Source organism: Calidris pugnax, unplaced genomic scaffold (assembly GCF_001431845.1).
Source record: "Calidris pugnax isolate Ruff unplaced genomic scaffold, ASM143184v1 scaffold448, whole genome shotgun sequence".
NCBI lineage: Eukaryota > Metazoa > Chordata > Aves > Charadriiformes > Scolopacidae > Calidris > Calidris pugnax.
The window spans coordinates 792,347-809,938 of NW_015091198.1; the positions used below are offsets into that span (position 1 = coordinate 792,347).

A 17,592-nucleotide genomic window follows, 5' to 3' on the forward strand; every position below is an offset into this window, starting at 1 on the left:
GTTCTTGAAGATATTGAAAACTCAGCTGACCAATACCCTCAGCAACCTGCCCTGAAGTTGAAGTCACCCCTACTTTGAGCAGGGATTGGGCCAGATGATGTCCTGAGGTCACTCCAGCCTGAGTCATTCTTTAATTCTATGATTCTGTGAAAAACTTTCCCTGTTGTTAGCACAGTGGTGTAGCAGTCCTTGCTTCTCTAGGCACACAGGAGGAATGAATGTGGTATCCTCTCATTCTCCTATACACCCTAGATGTATAGGGTTTCCCTGGTTTTGTCTTTTAATGTGGATGTTTGTCCCATTTTTGATGTGCAGAACTGTTTCTGGCACATCATAGAACGCAGCTGTGAAGCCTTATTTTAGCAGTTAGGATGAATGCACCGTGGAAAAGTGAAAATATTTTATGTGTGTGCATAAGGGTGTGTGTGCATACACCCTTATTTTGCATCCCATTAGTAAGTTTTGATCTTATCAGTGAATTTCAGACAAACTTGAAAAATGCCAAGATGGCTTAAAGAGACTAAGTCTACCAGTTTTGTGAAAATAACCTGGACAGATAGCAGAGAGAAGCCTCATTGCTGTCCCTGGTGAAGGAATGGCTGAAAGTCAAACTCTGGGACATGAGAGCATGGCAACAACTTCCTGACACACACTCATTTGTTCCTCTCCTCCCCTCATTTGTTGTCCCCTTGATTTTTTTTTTAATTTTTATTTTTTTTTTCCAGCGAGGTGCAGAAGTGCATTTGGTTCCATGGGATCATGATTTCACCAGCATGGAATATGATGGGCTCATAATTGCTGGAGGTCCAGGAGATCCCATGAAGGCCCAGGAGGTGATTCAGAATGTCAGAAAGGTACGGTGTAGTAGCCATAGGCCAATTATTCTTGGTTATTTGCCTTTTTTTTTTTTTTTTTAAGTGCCTGAAATCTATACAGTTGGTTGTACTAAGATATTATGGACCAAATGTCATTCAATCATTTCAGCTGCTCGGGATATTCCTCATCTTGGTCAACTGGGAGTAGTCTCCAGACCAGTACTTACAATAAGGCCATACAGACCTTAGTGAACAATACAAAGTGAACATGATTACCTAAATTACCATAATTACCTTAAAGTATTCTGTGCTCTTTTAGGAACTCTGTGACCTTATGAAAGAAGAGCCCTGATTTCACAGTGCTCCCATTTGAAATAATGTCCCACACTAAATGGCTATGATGCAGAGTGTCATTGCTTGTTCCCTTTGAGTAGATCGAGACACCAAATCATGCTGTGAGGTTTCCCTCTGAAGCAGAGGAAAGGAGGAAACTTTCCTTTATAGGCTGTTGCCATCCTTGCATTCAGCTTTTTCCTAAGTCTGTGTGGCTGCTGTGAGGGAAGTAGCATGGTTTATGCTGGAATTGCTGAACAGAGACGCTCCAGAATCTCTTGAAAACCTTTTTGTTTCAGGTCCTGGAGAGCAATCGTCCAGAGCCCTTGTTTGGAATTAGCATGGGGAATCTAATCACTGGAATAGCAGCTGGAGCTACTTCCTACAAGATGCAGATGGCCAACAGGTGCAGCAGCTCTTCTCTTCCCAGGTCCCAGACAAACCAGCTCAGCACTGCAATAGGCCAGAGAGCAGCAGTGCTTTACTTCTGAGCTGCCTTAACAGGAGCTAGCATGGCAGTAGCATTACTTCTTTGTTCCACCCATCTTCCTTGCCTTTAATTTAAACTGCCATGTCATGCATTGCTTCTTTTGAGGGTGTATAGAAAGTCTGTGATATAACTGATCCCCATCAAACTGAAGAATAGCAAAGTTTCTCCTAGGATTTATTGTTTTGAGATTGGCTGCCAGTATTGAACAGCTACTGTTGAACTGCTGTGTACAGCCCCACAGTTATCAGCTCTTCCTAATTGTGGCATTTGGGCACATCTAGCACTTCCCTGCCCTGTTTTCTGATCCTTTCTCTTTCAGAGGACAGAACCAGCCTGTCCTGAACGCGGTGAATGGCCAGGCTGTCATCACTGCTCAGAACCACGGTTACGCCATCGACAGCTCTACCCTCCCACCTGGCTGGAAACCTCTCTTTGTGAATGCCAATGATCAAACGAATGAGGTGAGCTCGTGCTTTCCAGGTACCTGCACGCGGTGAGTAAAAGCTCACTACCTTCACGCTGGTGAGTGAAGGCTCTGTCTCACCTTATTTCACCTCCTGGAAGCTTGCTTTAGATTGCAACTAGTTATCAGGACTAAACTTGATGATCTACTGTACTTGGGGGCCCTGCCTTACACCCCGAAAGGGGATGAACCATCACTGCTGTTCTCCGTAGTAGCCCAAAGTGTAGGATGGCAACAGTGACCTTATGATTTCCCATGAACAGCTGCCTCATTAACTTCTGTGATTTCCCTGCCATTAGTGGTGCTCACTCAATTACCATTGTCTTAGGGCTTGTGCTGCAGGTGCGTTAGCCTGTGTCACTGCTTTCTTGTGTTGGCTTTGTGTTGCCTGCTCAGAAAAGGAATATTCTTGCAGTCTAATTTGGTCTGTTACTGTAAAGAGAATTGCAAGGACTAAAGTAATGAGAGAGAGAGGCAGTTACCTCAAGAGAACAACTTCCAGGACCTAAGGTAGAGGTCTCGTGTCAAGTGGCATCCATGCAGGAGAAAAAAATAAATTAAAAAATGCCTGGCCTCTGGTAGTTCACAGCTGAACATGGAAAAGCATAGGAAGGAAAACGATATCATATCCCATAGCTCAGTTTTGACAAGGTCAGACAGACATTGAGACAGATCTCAGGTTTTGTAATTGCCCATTTTAAATCTTGTTTATTAGGCCCAGTGTCATACAAGACTTGTTATTTATCAGAAAATCATTGAAAAGAAGGTATTTTTAAAAGCAATTTCCCCCACAGGAATATGCTTCTCCATTGTTTTGTATAAATGCCCCCCATAAAGTCTGGCGGATTGAACAGTGCTGTTCTGGCATATCCTGGCTATGCTCTGCAGGATCCAGGAGCAGTAATTTCCAGCTGATAGTTTTAGAATAAGTATGTTGTTTGTCAGTTGCTGTTTTCTTTATCCTTGCAAATGTATCTAAATAGAGACAAATGTTACCAAACAAGATATTCACAAAAAAAAAATTGCGTCTGTTCATTCAATTTTTCAAATGAGTTTGTTTTAGCTGGGTTGACAAACCTGAACCCTTTCATCCCCAGGCCTTTCATGTTTGCTTTAGCTGAAGATTGTAGATAAGTGTGATGGTGCTTTTGCATAAAGCAGATGATAAGGTTGGACGTGAGTCTTCAGGATCTAGAAGCATGACATTCTTCTATGTGAGCTAAAGGACCATTTCAGTGAGCCCCAAAGCAGAATCACTCTCCTAAACCTTCGTAGATGGAAAGGGACAATTATTTTTTTAGCATGGGATGCAAGAATGGGAACAGGCTTGGATGGACTCTTTTGCATTCTTCTTTTTGAAAGAGGAAAAAACACTTCTTGTGACTGACCTGACCCATCACAGCTGGACAGGGCCAACACAGGTTTACAAATACTGACAAGCCATGGAACGAATTTTAAAATATATTTGTATGTAATTAGAAGTAACATGAGCGTTCGGGGAAAATGGGACAGAATGATGACATTTATTCTGAGGGCATAATACCATAATGGATCAGCTGTGGTCAGTAGCTCTTCTCTCATCCCTATTCTATCCCAGCATCCCACCCTGCAGCTCTGGATGGGACTGTTGTTTAGAAGAGCTTCTGGGACTCCTTTGTCCATTCCTAAGGGAAGCAGCTTGTATCAGAACTATTTTTTCCTAGGTTTCCTTTTGAGGGACTTGGAATCGTTTTGGTTGGAAGAGACCTTTAAGATCATCAAGTCCAACCATTAACCTAGCACTGCCAAGTTACCACTAAACCTTGTCCCTGCATCTACACATTAGATACCTCCAGGGATGGTGACTCAATCACATCCCTGGGCAGCCTGTTCCAATGCTTGACAACCCTTTTAATGAAGAATTTTTTCCTAATATCTCATCTGAACCTCCGCTGGCACAACTTGAGGTCATTTCCTTTTGTCCTATTGCTTGTTACTTGGGAGAAGAGGCTGACCCCACCTCAGTACAACCTCCTTTCAGGTAATTGTAGAGAGGGATAAGGTCTCCCCTCAGCCTCCTTTTCTTCAGGCTGAACAGCCCCAGCCCGCTCAGCCTTTCCTCGTAAGACTTGTTCTCCAGACCCCTCACCAGCTTCATTGCCCTTCTCTGGACCCGCTCCAGCACCTCAATGTCTTTTTGTGGTGTGGGGCCCAAAACTGGATACAGCACTCGAGGTGGGGCCTCATCAGTGCCCAGTACAGGGGGACAATCGCTTCCCTAGTCCTGCTGGCCAGGATGCTATTGGCCTTCTTGGCCCCCTGGGCACACTGCTGGCTCATATTCAGCTGGCTGTTGACCAACACCCCCAGGTCCTTTCCTGGGCAGCTCTCCAGCCACTCTGCCCCCAGCCTGTAGCACTGCATGGGGTTATTGTGACCCAAGTGCAGGACTCAGCACTTGACCTTGTTGAACCTTGGTCCATGGATCCAGCCTGTCCAGATCCCTCTGTAGAGCTTTCCTACCCTCAAGCAGGTCAACAGTCCCACCTGGTTTGGTGTCATCTGCAAACTCACTGAGGGTGCACTCAATCTCCTCATCCAGGTGCATCTACACATTAGATACCTCCAGGGATGGTGACTCAATCACATCCCTGGGCAGCCTGTTCCAATGCTTGACAACCCTTTTAATGAAGAATTTTTTCCTAATATCTCATCTGAACCTCCGCTGGCACAACTTGAGGTCATTTCCTTTTGTCCTATTGCTTGTTACTTGGGAGAAGAGGCTGACCCCACCTCAGTACAACCTCCTTTCAGGTAATTGTAGAGAGGGATAAGGTCTCCCCTCAGCCTCCTTTTCTTCAGGCTGAACAGCCCCAGCCCGCTCAGCCTTTCCTCGTAAGACTTGTTCTCCAGACCCCTCACCAGCTTCATTGCCCTTCTCTGGACCCGCTCCAGCACCTCAATGTCTTTTTGTGGTGTGGGGCCCAAAACTGGATACAGCACTCGAGGTGGGGCCTCATCAGTGCCCAGTACAGGGGGACAATCGCTTCCCTAGTCCTGCTGGCCAGGATGCTATTGGCCTTCTTGGCCCCCTGGGCACACTGCTGGCTCATATTCAGCTGGCTGTTGACCAACACCCCCAGGTCCTTTCCTGGGCAGCTCTCCAGCCACTCTGCCCCCAGCCTGTAGCACTGCATGGGGTTATTGTGACCCAAGTGCAGGACTCAGCACTTGACCTTGTTGAACCTTGGTCCATGGATCCAGCCTGTCCAGATCCCTCTGTAGAGCTTTCCTACCCTCAAGCAGGTCAACAGTCCCACCTGGTTTGGTGTCATCTGCAAACTCACTGAGGGTGCACTCAATCTCCTCATCCAGGTCATTTATAAAGATGTTAAAAGGAACAGGCCCCAGTGACTGAGCCCTGTGAAACACCACTCATGACTGGTCACCAACTGGATTTAACTCCATTGCACCTACACATTAAATACCTCCAGGGTATTTATACTCATGACCGGCCGCCAACTGGATTTAACTCCATTCCCCACCACTCTTTGGGCCCAGCCATCCAGCCAGTTTTTTACCCATCGAAGCGTATACTATCCAGGCCATGAGCTGGCAGTTCCTCCAGGAGAATGCTGTCGTGGTGTGAAAAAGCTTTACTAAAAGTTTAGGTCTTTTTTACCCATTGAAGCATACACCCATCCAGGCCATGAGCTGCCAGTTTATGAAGAATTTTTTCCTAATATCTCATCTGAACCTCCGCTGGCACAACTTGAGGTCATTTCCTTTTGTCCGGAGAATGCTGTCAGGGTGTGAAAAAGCTTTACTAAAAGTTTAGGTAAACAGCATCCACTAAGTGGGCCATCTTATCATAGAAGGAGATCAGGTTTGTCAAGTACAACCTCTCACTCATCCACTAAGTGGGTCATCTTATTGTAGAAGGAGATCAGGTTTGTGAAGCAGGACCTGCCTTTCAGAAACCTGTGCTGACTGGGCCTGATCACCTGGTTGTCCTGTTCATGCCACATGATGACCTTTTCCATAACCTTCCCCAGCACTCCCATCTGGAATCAGGGGCCATATTGGCATTCAAGATGATCTGTTCCATAACCTTCTCCAGCACTCCCATCTGGAATCAGGGGCCATATGGGGCCCAAAACTGGATACAGCACTCGAGGTGGGGCCTCATCAGTGCCCAGTACAGGGGGACAATCGCTTCCCTAGTCCTGCTGGCCAGGATGCTATTGGCCTTCTTGGCCCCCTGGGCACACTGCTGGCTCATATTCAGCTGGCTGTTGACCAACACCCCCAGGTCCTTTCCTGGGCAGCTCTCCAGCCACTCTGCCCCCAGCCTGTAGCACTGCATGGGGTTATTGTGACCCAAGTGCAGGACTCAGCACTTGACCTTGTTGAACCTTGGTCCATGGATCCAGCCTGTCCAGATCCCTCTGTAGAGCTTTCCTACCCTCAAGCAGGTCAACAGTCCCACCTGGTTTGGTGTCATCTGCAAACTCACTGAGGGTGCACTCAATCTCCTCATCCAGGTCATTTATAAAGATGTTAAAAGGAACAGGCCCCAGTGACTGAGCCCTGTGAAACACCACTCATGACTGGTCACCAACTGGATTTAACTCCATTACCCACCACTCTTTGGGCCCAGCCATCCAGCCAGTTTTTTACCCATCGAAGCGTATACTATCCAGGCCATGAGCTGGCAGTTCCTCCAGGAGAATGCTGTCGTGGTGTGAAAAAGCTTTACTAAAAGTTTAGGTAAACAGCATCTACAACCTCTCACTCATCCACTAAGTGGGTCATCTTATTGTAGAAGGAGATCAGGTTTGTGAAGCAGGACCTGCCTTTCAGAAACCTGTGCTGACTGGACCTGATCACCTGGTTGTCCTGTTCATGCCACATGATGACCTTTTCCATAACCTTCCCCAGCACTCCCATCTGGAATCAGGGGCCATAAGCAATGACAGCTACAGGGTAGTCTGGACCATGCTGCTTGGTGCTATCAGGCTGCACAACTGAGAAGTCTCTTTTTCCTTTCTGAGGAAACTACTTGAAACTACAAGTACTGTCTCCCAACTCAGTTTAAGTCCTTCATAGCTCTTTTTTATCTGGAGCAGTGGTCCCACTTCATCACAGGCCTGACAATGATCCAGGGCAGAGATCATGTGCAAGGCCCTGTGTCAGTATTTAAAGTGAGTTATGGAAGTAAAGAGCATGACCCAAATCCATCTCTTCTGTAACAGAACCAACCAGATCAGATGGTAAAATCATTCATTCCATAACAGTCTTGTCCAAGGTGATCTTTTCTTGCCATGTACGTATCTGGACCACACTGCTTGGTGCTGTTAGTCTGCACAACTGAGAAGTCTCTCTTTCCTTTCTGAGGAAACTACTTGAAACTACAAGTACTGTCTCCCAACTCAGTTTAAGTCCTTCATAGCTCTTTTTTATCTGGAGCAGTGGTCCCACTTCATCACAGGCCTGACAATGATCCAGGGCAGAGATCATGTGCAAGGCCCTGTGTCAGTATTTAAAGTGAGTTATGGAAGTAAAGAGCATGACCCAAATCCATCTCTTCTGTAACAGAACCAACCAGATCAGATGGTAAAATCATTCATTCCATAACAGTCTTGTCCAAGGTGATCTTTTCTTGCCATGTACATTTACATGTACATACCTCTGGAGGGAGACTAGCCTACCTGCTCTCTTAAGAGCTTACAACTTAGGAGTTTGATGTTGTAGTGAAAGTGATATCTCCACCATGCTTCTTGTCCACGCACGGCTCAGAGGGCATTGGAGCATTAGCAGAAAAGCAAGAGGCTCAATGTCTCAGATAAGACATTGTTTGAAAACTGGGAATGAAATGGATATAAATTTGGCAGCCCCTAAAAACACCCTGGTCCTTTGGTCTTCAGTGCTTACCAGGGTAAGGTGTGGCTTTTTGTACTTTTGCCCGCTTTCAAGGAGGCATCTAAGATGATTGTTTTCATTCCTGCAGGGAATTATGCATGAGACCAGGCCGATTTTCACAGCACAGTTCTACCCGGATGCGAATCCTGGGCCAAGAGACACAGAGGTATTGTATGAGAATTGATGTGGGCTTGCTTGCAGATGGCCTAGGGAGTACAGAGATGTATCAGCTACAGTGACGAGTCTTTATGTTGGTGATGGTCCTAAATCTCAGTTTTGGAAATGTCAGGATCCTGACAGAGGGCCCAGGTATGCATAGGCTTGTGTCTGCTTAGCTTGATCCACAGCTAATTACAATCAGCAGCAAGGCATCTATTGACTTCTCTGTGCTTTGGATCAATGATTCCATTCATATCATGTGTATGCTTGGAGTCCTGGTGGGATTATTTTTGTCTTGGAAGTTACTGAAGTGCTTAAGCCTTTGCAGGATCGGGCTCAAATCTCTTGTACCTGGGGTGATTGCAAAAGGAAAAGGATTTTTATCTTCCCAGGAAAAAAATACTAGCCAGATGCTTTGTAATAAAATCATTAACTTTCTAATACATTTTAGTTCCACTTTCAAATTTTATAATTACTGTAGAGTTATGTAAATGGATTCACACTTCTTCACTCCGGTTCTCCTAAGTGAAATGAAATTTTAATCCCCCATCTGTGACTTCGCACAAATTCTATAACAACTGGTTGCGTAGTCACAGAGTATGACTAAGCAGCAACGGGGGACGTGGAAGGCAGAGGAGGCATGTCTGAACATAAATAAACTGTTTAGCATTTCTTGAGAGAGGAAGATGGAAGGATACATAGAAGTGCTTATTTTAATCTTAATTTGATGATGTTGATTAAACCTGCAAGTAAATCTCTTGATATCAACAAGTATCTGATTGACTGGTGAATCTCAGAGAACTGAAAACAACACTCAGCTGTGACTTTTCCAAGTCTGTGCACTCCCACTGCTGGAAGGGGTTTGATAGAATAGTGCCTGCCCTGCTGGGCTTGCAGGACCCATCCATACTTCTTCCATAGGTGATTCCTAGCAGCCAGCTTCAGGGGCCATGTGGACAGAAGCTCTGCAAGTGTGGGGTCCAGTGAGGAGCTTGTCCCACTGTCTGCAGCTGCCTGTATGCCAGCGGTGGTCACGCTGCCTCCCCTGCTTGGCCTGGCTGCAGAATGCTTCTCTCACAGCTGATCTGGGATCTCCCCTGGAAGGACAATACTGATGTACCACAACTGATGTTTATAGGCTCCATTCCAGATGGTTCCCTTGAGCTAGTTAAGTGTATGGTCTTCTGTATTTTAGCTTTTAATGCCAGCTCATTCGTTACTCTGCCAGCCATAAACAAGCAGAGCACACAGACATGATTGATAGGTGGTTTCTTCCTGATATGACCTCACTTTCTTGAATGCAGCTTTGTCAGATAAGTTGAAGTTGTTAAATAAATTTCAAATAATGATCCCATCTTCTCTGATGGTGGAAATCTGCCTTCTAAAGAGCAGCAGAGCAGAGCTGATAGCTTGACCTCGCAAATGGCCTGCTTTTTCCTTCTTTGCTTCGTATCTATTTAATTCCCCTTAATTAACTACATGTGTTTATTTTTCCTAGTTCCTGTTTGATTCGTTCATCTCACTGGTTAAGAGAGGGAAAGGCACTACCATTTCTTCGGTCCTGCCCAAGGCTGGAGCAACAGCTTCCAGAGTGGAGGTGGGTGTACGGGTGCTCGTTATTCACTCCTGTCAGTGAGGCTGGGAGCAGTTAATTCCTATTGAATTCCTACAAAATGGCACAAAAAGCTGGCCATGGAAGTCAAAGGAGGCTTCCCTCACAAAGGCCTGTCAGCTGCCTGTCTCACAGTCTTTTCGGGTGTCTTTTGAGTTATTAACTCCCCTTTCTTTGAGAAAGTTTTAAGAGCTGATGTTTCATGTATTTTTTTCTTTGTAGTTCTCCCAGGAAAGGTGCTCTCGCAGCAGTGTATGGGGTGCCATGGGATAATCTGACCGTGAGATTTTGTGCTGGCAGCACAATGTTGATGCTCTGTTGCTTAGCAAATAAGTCTGAAATTCCTACCGTGAGCTGAATTTTGTACAGTTTTGCTGCTTAGAAGGCAGATGGATTTTGTGGGCAGCCAAAGTGCGGCATGGTTGTCTATAAGCACTTGATACAGTTAACACATTTATTGTATACCCTATGTATATGTTATGTGTTTCTCTAACTAGAGATATATATGGAAACAGTCCAGTAGAAATATTCTTAGAAGTAAAACTGCAGTGGTTTTGGACTTTCTTTTCCTTTTAGAACTTATGCTTTGTAATTTGAGGATGTTCAGTGCTGCACAGTCTCTCTTATTTCGGCATCCGCTACCACAGGACTGATTTTTTTTTTTTTCATGTTGTTTGACACTTCTAGGTCTCCAAAGTTCTCATTCTAGGATCTGGAGGACTGTCGATTGGCCAGGCAGGGGAATTTGATTACTCTGGATCCCAGGCTGTGAAAGCCATGAAGGTGAGAGGATACTCTGCAAATATTAACCTAATGCAATTTACTTTCCCTTCTCACAGCTGACTGTGATCATCCAACCATGGTATCACTGGGGCAGGGAAGCTGGTGAGAATAAACAGCTGTAGGCATTTAGGAAATCTAGGCATATTTTTGTTTGTGAATTTGTGGGTTGAGTGATGTGAGTTAAACACCTGCAATTATCTTCCAAAGAGAGAGGTTCTCAAGGTTTCTATCACAGCCTTCAAGCAGTTTGTTATTTGCGACTGGTCACTCCAGGCTTGTCATATTCAATGGAAATGAAGAGGAGGAATATTGTCAGATACACCTGAGCTGAAATTACTGGAACTTTTGTGATATTCCAACACACTGCAAGGTAGAAAAATACTATCAAGAGCTGAATGGTTGGCTGTTGTCAAAACTCTTATGGAAAAGATTTTGAACCTCTTATCAAGGCAGTTTCTCTGAATGGTAATTATTATAAATAGGATGAACTTTTAAAAATTCATCTATGCCAAATTTTGTTTCTAGAATAGATTAATAATATTGAAAGAAATGAATGAAAAGTCATTCCTTTGGATGAATTTTGTCCAGTAAATTTATTATCTGGTTTATGATGTTCGCTTTCTGAAGACTTGAGAGCTGTATTATTCTGAAGCAAGCAAAGATGTATGTGTATTTCTGAACATGCCTAAGAAATGCATGCATTTAAAACAGTGCTTGTGCTGAAGCATCCTGTGTAGTGCACTCATATGGTGGGTTTTGGGCTCTGATTCATTCTGCTTTGTGCTGCAAAAGTGCAAAGCACCTAGAAAGGGTGTTAGGGAAAAAGCTCATGCTAGGAGAAGGTGTAGAAGCATAGCAATATTCCTGTGTTGGGGTTATTACTGGTAATGTAACAGTTACCTGGGCCCCCTACTTCAGGTCTAACCTCATGTGAAGGAGGAGGAGAGCTTGTAGAGGTCTGTCTGACAGATTCCAAGTAGATGTACCAGCTGCCTTCAGATGAGGTGATCATTGTGAGGGGCTCTGAGGCTATTCTGACGTTTTGGCCATTCTATTCCTGTGCTGACCCTGGAGTCAAGGAAGGAAAAAAATCAATTACAGTAATCTTAAATATAATCTGGGTTTGCTCTATGTTAGTCCTGGTGGTACAACACGTCTTATGTTGTATATGCTTTGTTTGTGTCCTGTATTGCTGTTGCTGGCTACTAGTTCAAACTGGCCACATCATCAAGACAGCAAGAACAAGATAGGAGTGGAGGATCCCAGAGTTGGCGAGTTCAGATAACAGCCTGAGTTGGAAAAAAGGCATCTCTCTCCCCCTTTTTTTTTTTTCTCTTTTGTCCTTCAAACTCAGCTCTGGTTTGTGGAAGAAAGTGGATTGTTTTAATGATAAATCTCCTTAGCTTGACCTCCTACAGTGCCCTTTCCTTTCCTGTGGCCACCAGCCAGCTGCTCTGATCTGCAGGCTAATCAGCCATTCCAGAGGCAGTGCTAGCACTTCCTGACCTTGCCTCTGGCAGAGTGATTTACAGTTGCATTTGAGAGAGAAGGTAGTTGGTCAGTGCCTGCCAGGGGAAAGCTGCAGAGCATGGGTGGGAGAGATCAGGGACAATTAACAGGAGATAAGAGAGATTTCTTTCCCCTTAGACTTTTCCTTTTTTTTTTTTCTTTTTTTTTTTTAAATAAATAATCAACATTGATTCTCACTGTTGGATGTTCTGATTCATTTTGCTATGTACTACTGTTCTTCCTAGTCTGCTGGGTGCCAACTCATTATAAGAAGGTGCTGTTGTTAGTATTCAGTCCTATCCAATTAAATGGGTGCCTCTTTTAAAAAGTAAAATCCTGTGGAGCTGGGACTTCCCCAGTCAGTGAATTTGTATTTGAAAGAATGTTCATCAAAGGTAGGAACATCTTCTGAAGAACGAGACCTGGAAGCATCTATGAACAGCAGAGGTTGGCTCATAGTCTCCTGAAAAACCTTCTGGATTACTTGCTGTGGGGATTCTCCCAACTGGTCTGAATACAGGTGGATATTACACAAAAAGAGGAATGGAGCCCACTGTTTTAATTAGATTGTAACAAAGATCTCCAGTCAGGATGTCTAGCTGTGTGCTATGTGCTTATAAAAACTTAAAAAGGCAGAAGTTGAAGGAAAGGGCTGCAAGGACAAACTGCAAGTGTGTTGAAAAACAGCATCCTGAACAATTGGGCCAGAAGATGTGCTATCAGCGAAACATGTCTCTCGTAGCACACTGAGCATTAATTCTTTCATTAATTATCTTCCTCCTTTCTGCTGGCTGGACCTTTAAGACACCTTGTCCCAGATAAGTAGGAAAGAAAAGGCTGAGATGTAGAGATATTCCAGCTTGTTGGAAAGTGATACACCTCTCCCTCTGCCATTCATCTAAATGGAATTTCTGAATACATTTATTAGAGAAGAATATTTTGGTTAGAGAACTACTCTTCCCTCAGCAGCACCATGAAAACTACCCACTTTGGGGTCATTTGTCTAAATCCAAAACATTTTCCATAAGGACTATATTTCTTCTTTCCCTTCCCTGTTCCACACGTTTCCAAGGAAAGTGTGTTTCAGTGAAAAAAGGTGAGGGGAAAAAAAGGTCAGAAGAAATTTACAGCCAGTCTTTAAGGCAGCATTTTAAGTTATCAAAGAAAGGAGAAGAAATGTTATCCAATACCTGAACTGAGCACTCAGAGTTGTGAGTGAGAATCCCACTGCTCCAGGTGAGCTATATATTTATTCCCTCAAACCAGTGGGTCAAGCATTCACAAATTTTAAACAAACACAGGAAAGGCCTGTGGCATTTTAATGCTTATTGTGAACTGGGGAAAAATAGCAATTTCTATACTGGTCCCAGGAACACTTCCGTAGCATTTGCTCAAGGAATGGCTGACTTAAGCCTCCAATATTTTTTCTATTCCATTTTACTAATTTTTTTAGTATCATCACAGTTCCTGTTTATAATGAGTCATCATTGTTGTTTCTTAACCTCCCCAACTTCCATCTAGCAAATCTTTCTCTTAAAATGTATTTTGCATCTATAATTAGCATTGTTTGCAAATTGTTTGTTTGTAGAAGTTTATTGCCTTACAAGAAGTTGATGGAGATTAGAATGAGTTCTTATAAAAATGAGGCCACAGCCTTTCTAATTCCCAGTCCATCTTTTCAACAAAACAGTAATATATTGTTCTGTATCTGCTTTTGGCTGATGTGTTTTTTTTTTTAAGCTTGGCCACATTCTGGTCTCATTATTATTAGCAACTAGTATTTCAAGAGTGAGGAGAGCTGATCTGCCCAGTTCTGAGTCAGAGTTTTCTATTATTGAGCAAACTGTAGTGAATTTCTGTCTGTAGCCAAAAGAGTGTCAAAACTCTGATTGGTATAGCAGAAAACAGATACACTTTATTATCACCCTTTCTCATTATCTCATGCGTGACCAAGAAAAAACAGGGTGAAGTTTTGGCTAAGCTTTGTCTTGCATATGGAGGCAGAATTTGTCCTTTAGTATGTGCAATATCAAATAAAAAAAGTAATGGACAAGATTTTTAAAGTGGTAACACCAGGAAAATTAAAATATCTTTATGGAAAGTCAAAGCAAAAAATGTATTCTGGTACTGTTACTTGTCAGTACAAAAATCTGAGAACTACCTGGACACCCATGATCAGAGACCTACTGGTTGGCAAGAAAACATCAGGTTTTGATTAATTTTTTTTTTTTGCTTTGTCACTTTTAGTCTGCCTTCCAACAGAAGACAGACATGATTATGGAGTTTGTTCCTGCCTCCCCTATGCATAAATGTGTTCATAAGTGTATAAATGTGTGCAATTCATAAATGTGTTCATAAATTTCAACCACATTTTTGAATCAGGTGGGTATCTCCATTCCTTCAAGATTCACAGACAGGTAGAGGCACAAAAATAAAGAACTGGTGTTAGCTCAGCCTGGTACAAGACACCAGAAATCCCTTATGGGAGAATAAGGAACCGGGCTTTCCAAATTCTGTTGTTGGTGAATTGCTTGTTGAATCAGAGGCACAAAAATAAAGAATTGGTGTTAGCTCAGCCTGGTACAAGATACCAGAAATCCCTTATGGGAGAGTAATTAAGGAACTGGGCTTTCCAATTCTGTTGTTGGTGAATTGCTTGTTGAATTCCATCTCCTTGCTGCTGCTGTTGGCATACGTGGAAAAAGAGCTAACCCCATATCATTCTGTGATTCTGTGTCCTTGCTGCTGCTGTTAGCTCTTTTTCCACGTATGCCAACCCCATATCATTCTGTGATACTGTGATTTTTAATGCAGATTTTCATTTTTCAGGAAGAAAATGTGAAAATTGTCCTGATGAATCCCAATATTGCTTCAGTGCAGACCAATGAGACTGGCTTAAAGCAGGCTGATGCTGTCTACTTCCTCCCCATCACTCCACAGTTTGTCACAGAAGTCATCAAGGTGGAGCGCCCCGATGGATTAATTTTGGGAATGGGTGGCCAGACTGCTCTCAACTGTGGTGAGTATAATACAGGTGCTTTGGCACCCCTTGCAGGCAAATATCATGGTCTTTACCATGTGTTCAGTAGACTTTATTTGTGTAGACATGCAAGACCCATGTGCCTGATGCATTGCCCAGGTTCCTGAGGAATACAGGCAGAAATACTGACTATGGGGGAGTGAGTAATTGCTAAGCTGTGAATGTAACATCTAATTGCTCGTTTTGATACTTAAAAGTAATTCATATATCCTGCTTTTCAGCTTAAGTCTTAGTTAATATAGTTGGATTGGGGATATTGAGACCACCTTGAGGCAGACACCGGAAGGAAAAGTTAACTTCATTTAGCTTCCTGCAGCAGTATCCAGCTGTGGTGCTTTGTTTTGTGTTGCAGATGATGGCCAAGCAGTAACTTTACTTATATCCCAGGCTTCATAGATTTGAGGACAGAAACTTTCATGTTATGGTTCTGAGTTCTAATATTGACAACAATAATAAAATCAGCTGTTGGTGTAGCCAGACAAGTTGTAAGTTAGTCAAATATCTTCTGAATACCTTCTTCTTCATCTACCATCTGTCCTCAAAACTGTGGCTTTGTTTACTCCACAGGAGTGGAACTCTTCAAGCAAGGAGTCCTGCAGGAGTATGGTGTGAAGGTCCTAGGTACATCAGTTGAATCCATCATGGCTACAGAGGATAGAAAGCTTTTTTCCGATAAACTGACTGAGCTAGATGAAAAGATTGCTCCTAGCTTTGCAGTGGAATCGGTAAATCAGACAATTTTGAAGATGTGATTACTATTACTGTTGCCTGTTTGAGTTCTTAAAAGAAATATTCTAGTTTTAGTGAGTGAAAGCTTAATACAGCCATTAATACTGTAGCTGCTATGCTTTCACCGGCACTCCACAGCAGTTGATACTGGTTCACCATGTTTTAAATGAGGGAATATGCAATTAAGCACTTGGAAAGCCTAAGCTAATTTACCTCTTGACAAGAAAAATCAATTAAGTTGGGGTGACTTCTGTGCTGCAGTGCAAAAATATATGAAGTTCCAGTGGCTACTTTTTTTAAAAAAAATTTTGCGCAAGCCATTTAGACTTAGGATTTCAGGTCCTCAAAATCAGCAATGCTGAAATTCTTCTTGAGGACAGAAATGTGAAAACAAAAAGTTGGTTCAGTGGGAAGGCCTATTTGAGTTTGGAGGAAACCGAACAGGTCTTAAACCAAGATGTCTTGTTGGAGGGGCTAAAGTCTGTGAAGACAGATCAGGTTAAGGAAGTTGTCCATGGAAAGTGATCAAGGAAGTCCATACATAACTAAGGAAAGAAGTCACCATCTCAACTCCATGTTCCAGTTTTCTGCTGTTTGGCAGAACAAAGAAGCAATGTTACAAAGCTAACTTTTATTCTTTTCATTTTATCTTCAGACAGCTTAGTGTCTTACTGGTGAGATTCCCAGTTAACCATATAAACAGAGTTGAAAACTTTATTCATCTTAATTGTTATCATATCTCTGAAATGTATTCCCCTCTCCTTTAAGATTGAAGATGCCCTGAAGGCAGCAGAGAAGATTAGCTACCCAGTGATGATACGTTCTGCTTATGCCCTTGGTGGTCTGGGGTCAGGCATATGTCCTGATAAGGAAAGTTTGCTGGACCTTGGTACAAAGGTATGTCTGCAGTTGCAAGCTCTGGGAATACAGCTGAACATCTCATTTTCTTAGATATTCTTCTTGTACGTACCCTGCCTTTCATCTTATCTGTAAAATGTTATCCCGATTCCTTCTAATGCCCTCTTTTTATAATTCCTGCTGACTTGGATAATGAAAATGAAAGATCTGTTAAATTCATGAGAAGCAAGTTAGAATTTGAGCAAGCATTTCAGCAATTTTGGTCTGAAAAGAAACATATGATTCCTTCTAATGCCCTCTTTTCATAATTCCTGCCGACTTGGATAATGAAAATGGTTAAATGAAAGATCTGTTAAATTCATGGAAACAAGTCAGAATTTGAGCAAGCGTTTCAGCAATTTTGGTCTGAAAAGAAACATAGTGGACTATATTAATCTACTGTCTGGAGTAAATGACACATGAAAGATGTTAAGGAAGTTGAAACATTTGAAATGCTGAGTGATAATGTAGTATCAGAGACAGTATCAGAGAGCTGGGAGGTTTAGGTCTCTGCTGTGTTTCTGTCTAAAGACGGGTTTTTTCCAGGTCAGAAGCTCTTGTGGAGATTTAATGGGATGACACTTCATAATTTGACATCCAACAGCTGTCCCTGACTATAAGGAGACAACTCTTTTTGTGTAGGAACTCTGGGCTTGTTTTTTATAAATTTGCTGTTAAAGTTTGCTGTTAAACAGATAATTGGGAAAGAGAAAACAAAAGCTTTTTTCCTTGGCAAAAATGCAGAATTTTAGGAAATTAATCTCTATCAGTTGGTCTGCAAAATTCTTAGTTTTGTCTTTTCCTCTTAATCTTTCACATATCTCCAGAAAGAAATACTGCTGATCCCACTAAGAGCTGTAT

The 17,592-nt window shown here is 42.9% G+C and overlaps 1 protein-coding gene across 1 annotated transcript in view; it reads left to right on the top strand.

Annotated features, from left to right (window-relative positions):
* CPS1 (carbamoyl-phosphate synthase 1) overlaps positions 1 to 17,592 on the top strand; it is a 106,955-nt gene that overhangs the window by 23,123 nt on the left and 66,240 nt on the right. Inside the window, exons 9-16 of the mRNA XM_014959614.1 lie at positions 1,448 to 1,554; positions 1,958 to 2,099; positions 8,091 to 8,168; positions 9,660 to 9,758; positions 10,461 to 10,556; positions 14,895 to 15,084; positions 15,673 to 15,830; positions 16,603 to 16,731. Of these exons, the coding sequence (XP_014815100.1) occupies positions 1,448 to 1,554; positions 1,958 to 2,099; positions 8,091 to 8,168; positions 9,660 to 9,758; positions 10,461 to 10,556; positions 14,895 to 15,084; positions 15,673 to 15,830; positions 16,603 to 16,731 (999 nt within the window). The remainder of the gene's footprint in view (positions 1 to 1,447; positions 1,555 to 1,957; positions 2,100 to 8,090; positions 8,169 to 9,659; positions 9,759 to 10,460; positions 10,557 to 14,894; positions 15,085 to 15,672; positions 15,831 to 16,602; positions 16,732 to 17,592) is intronic.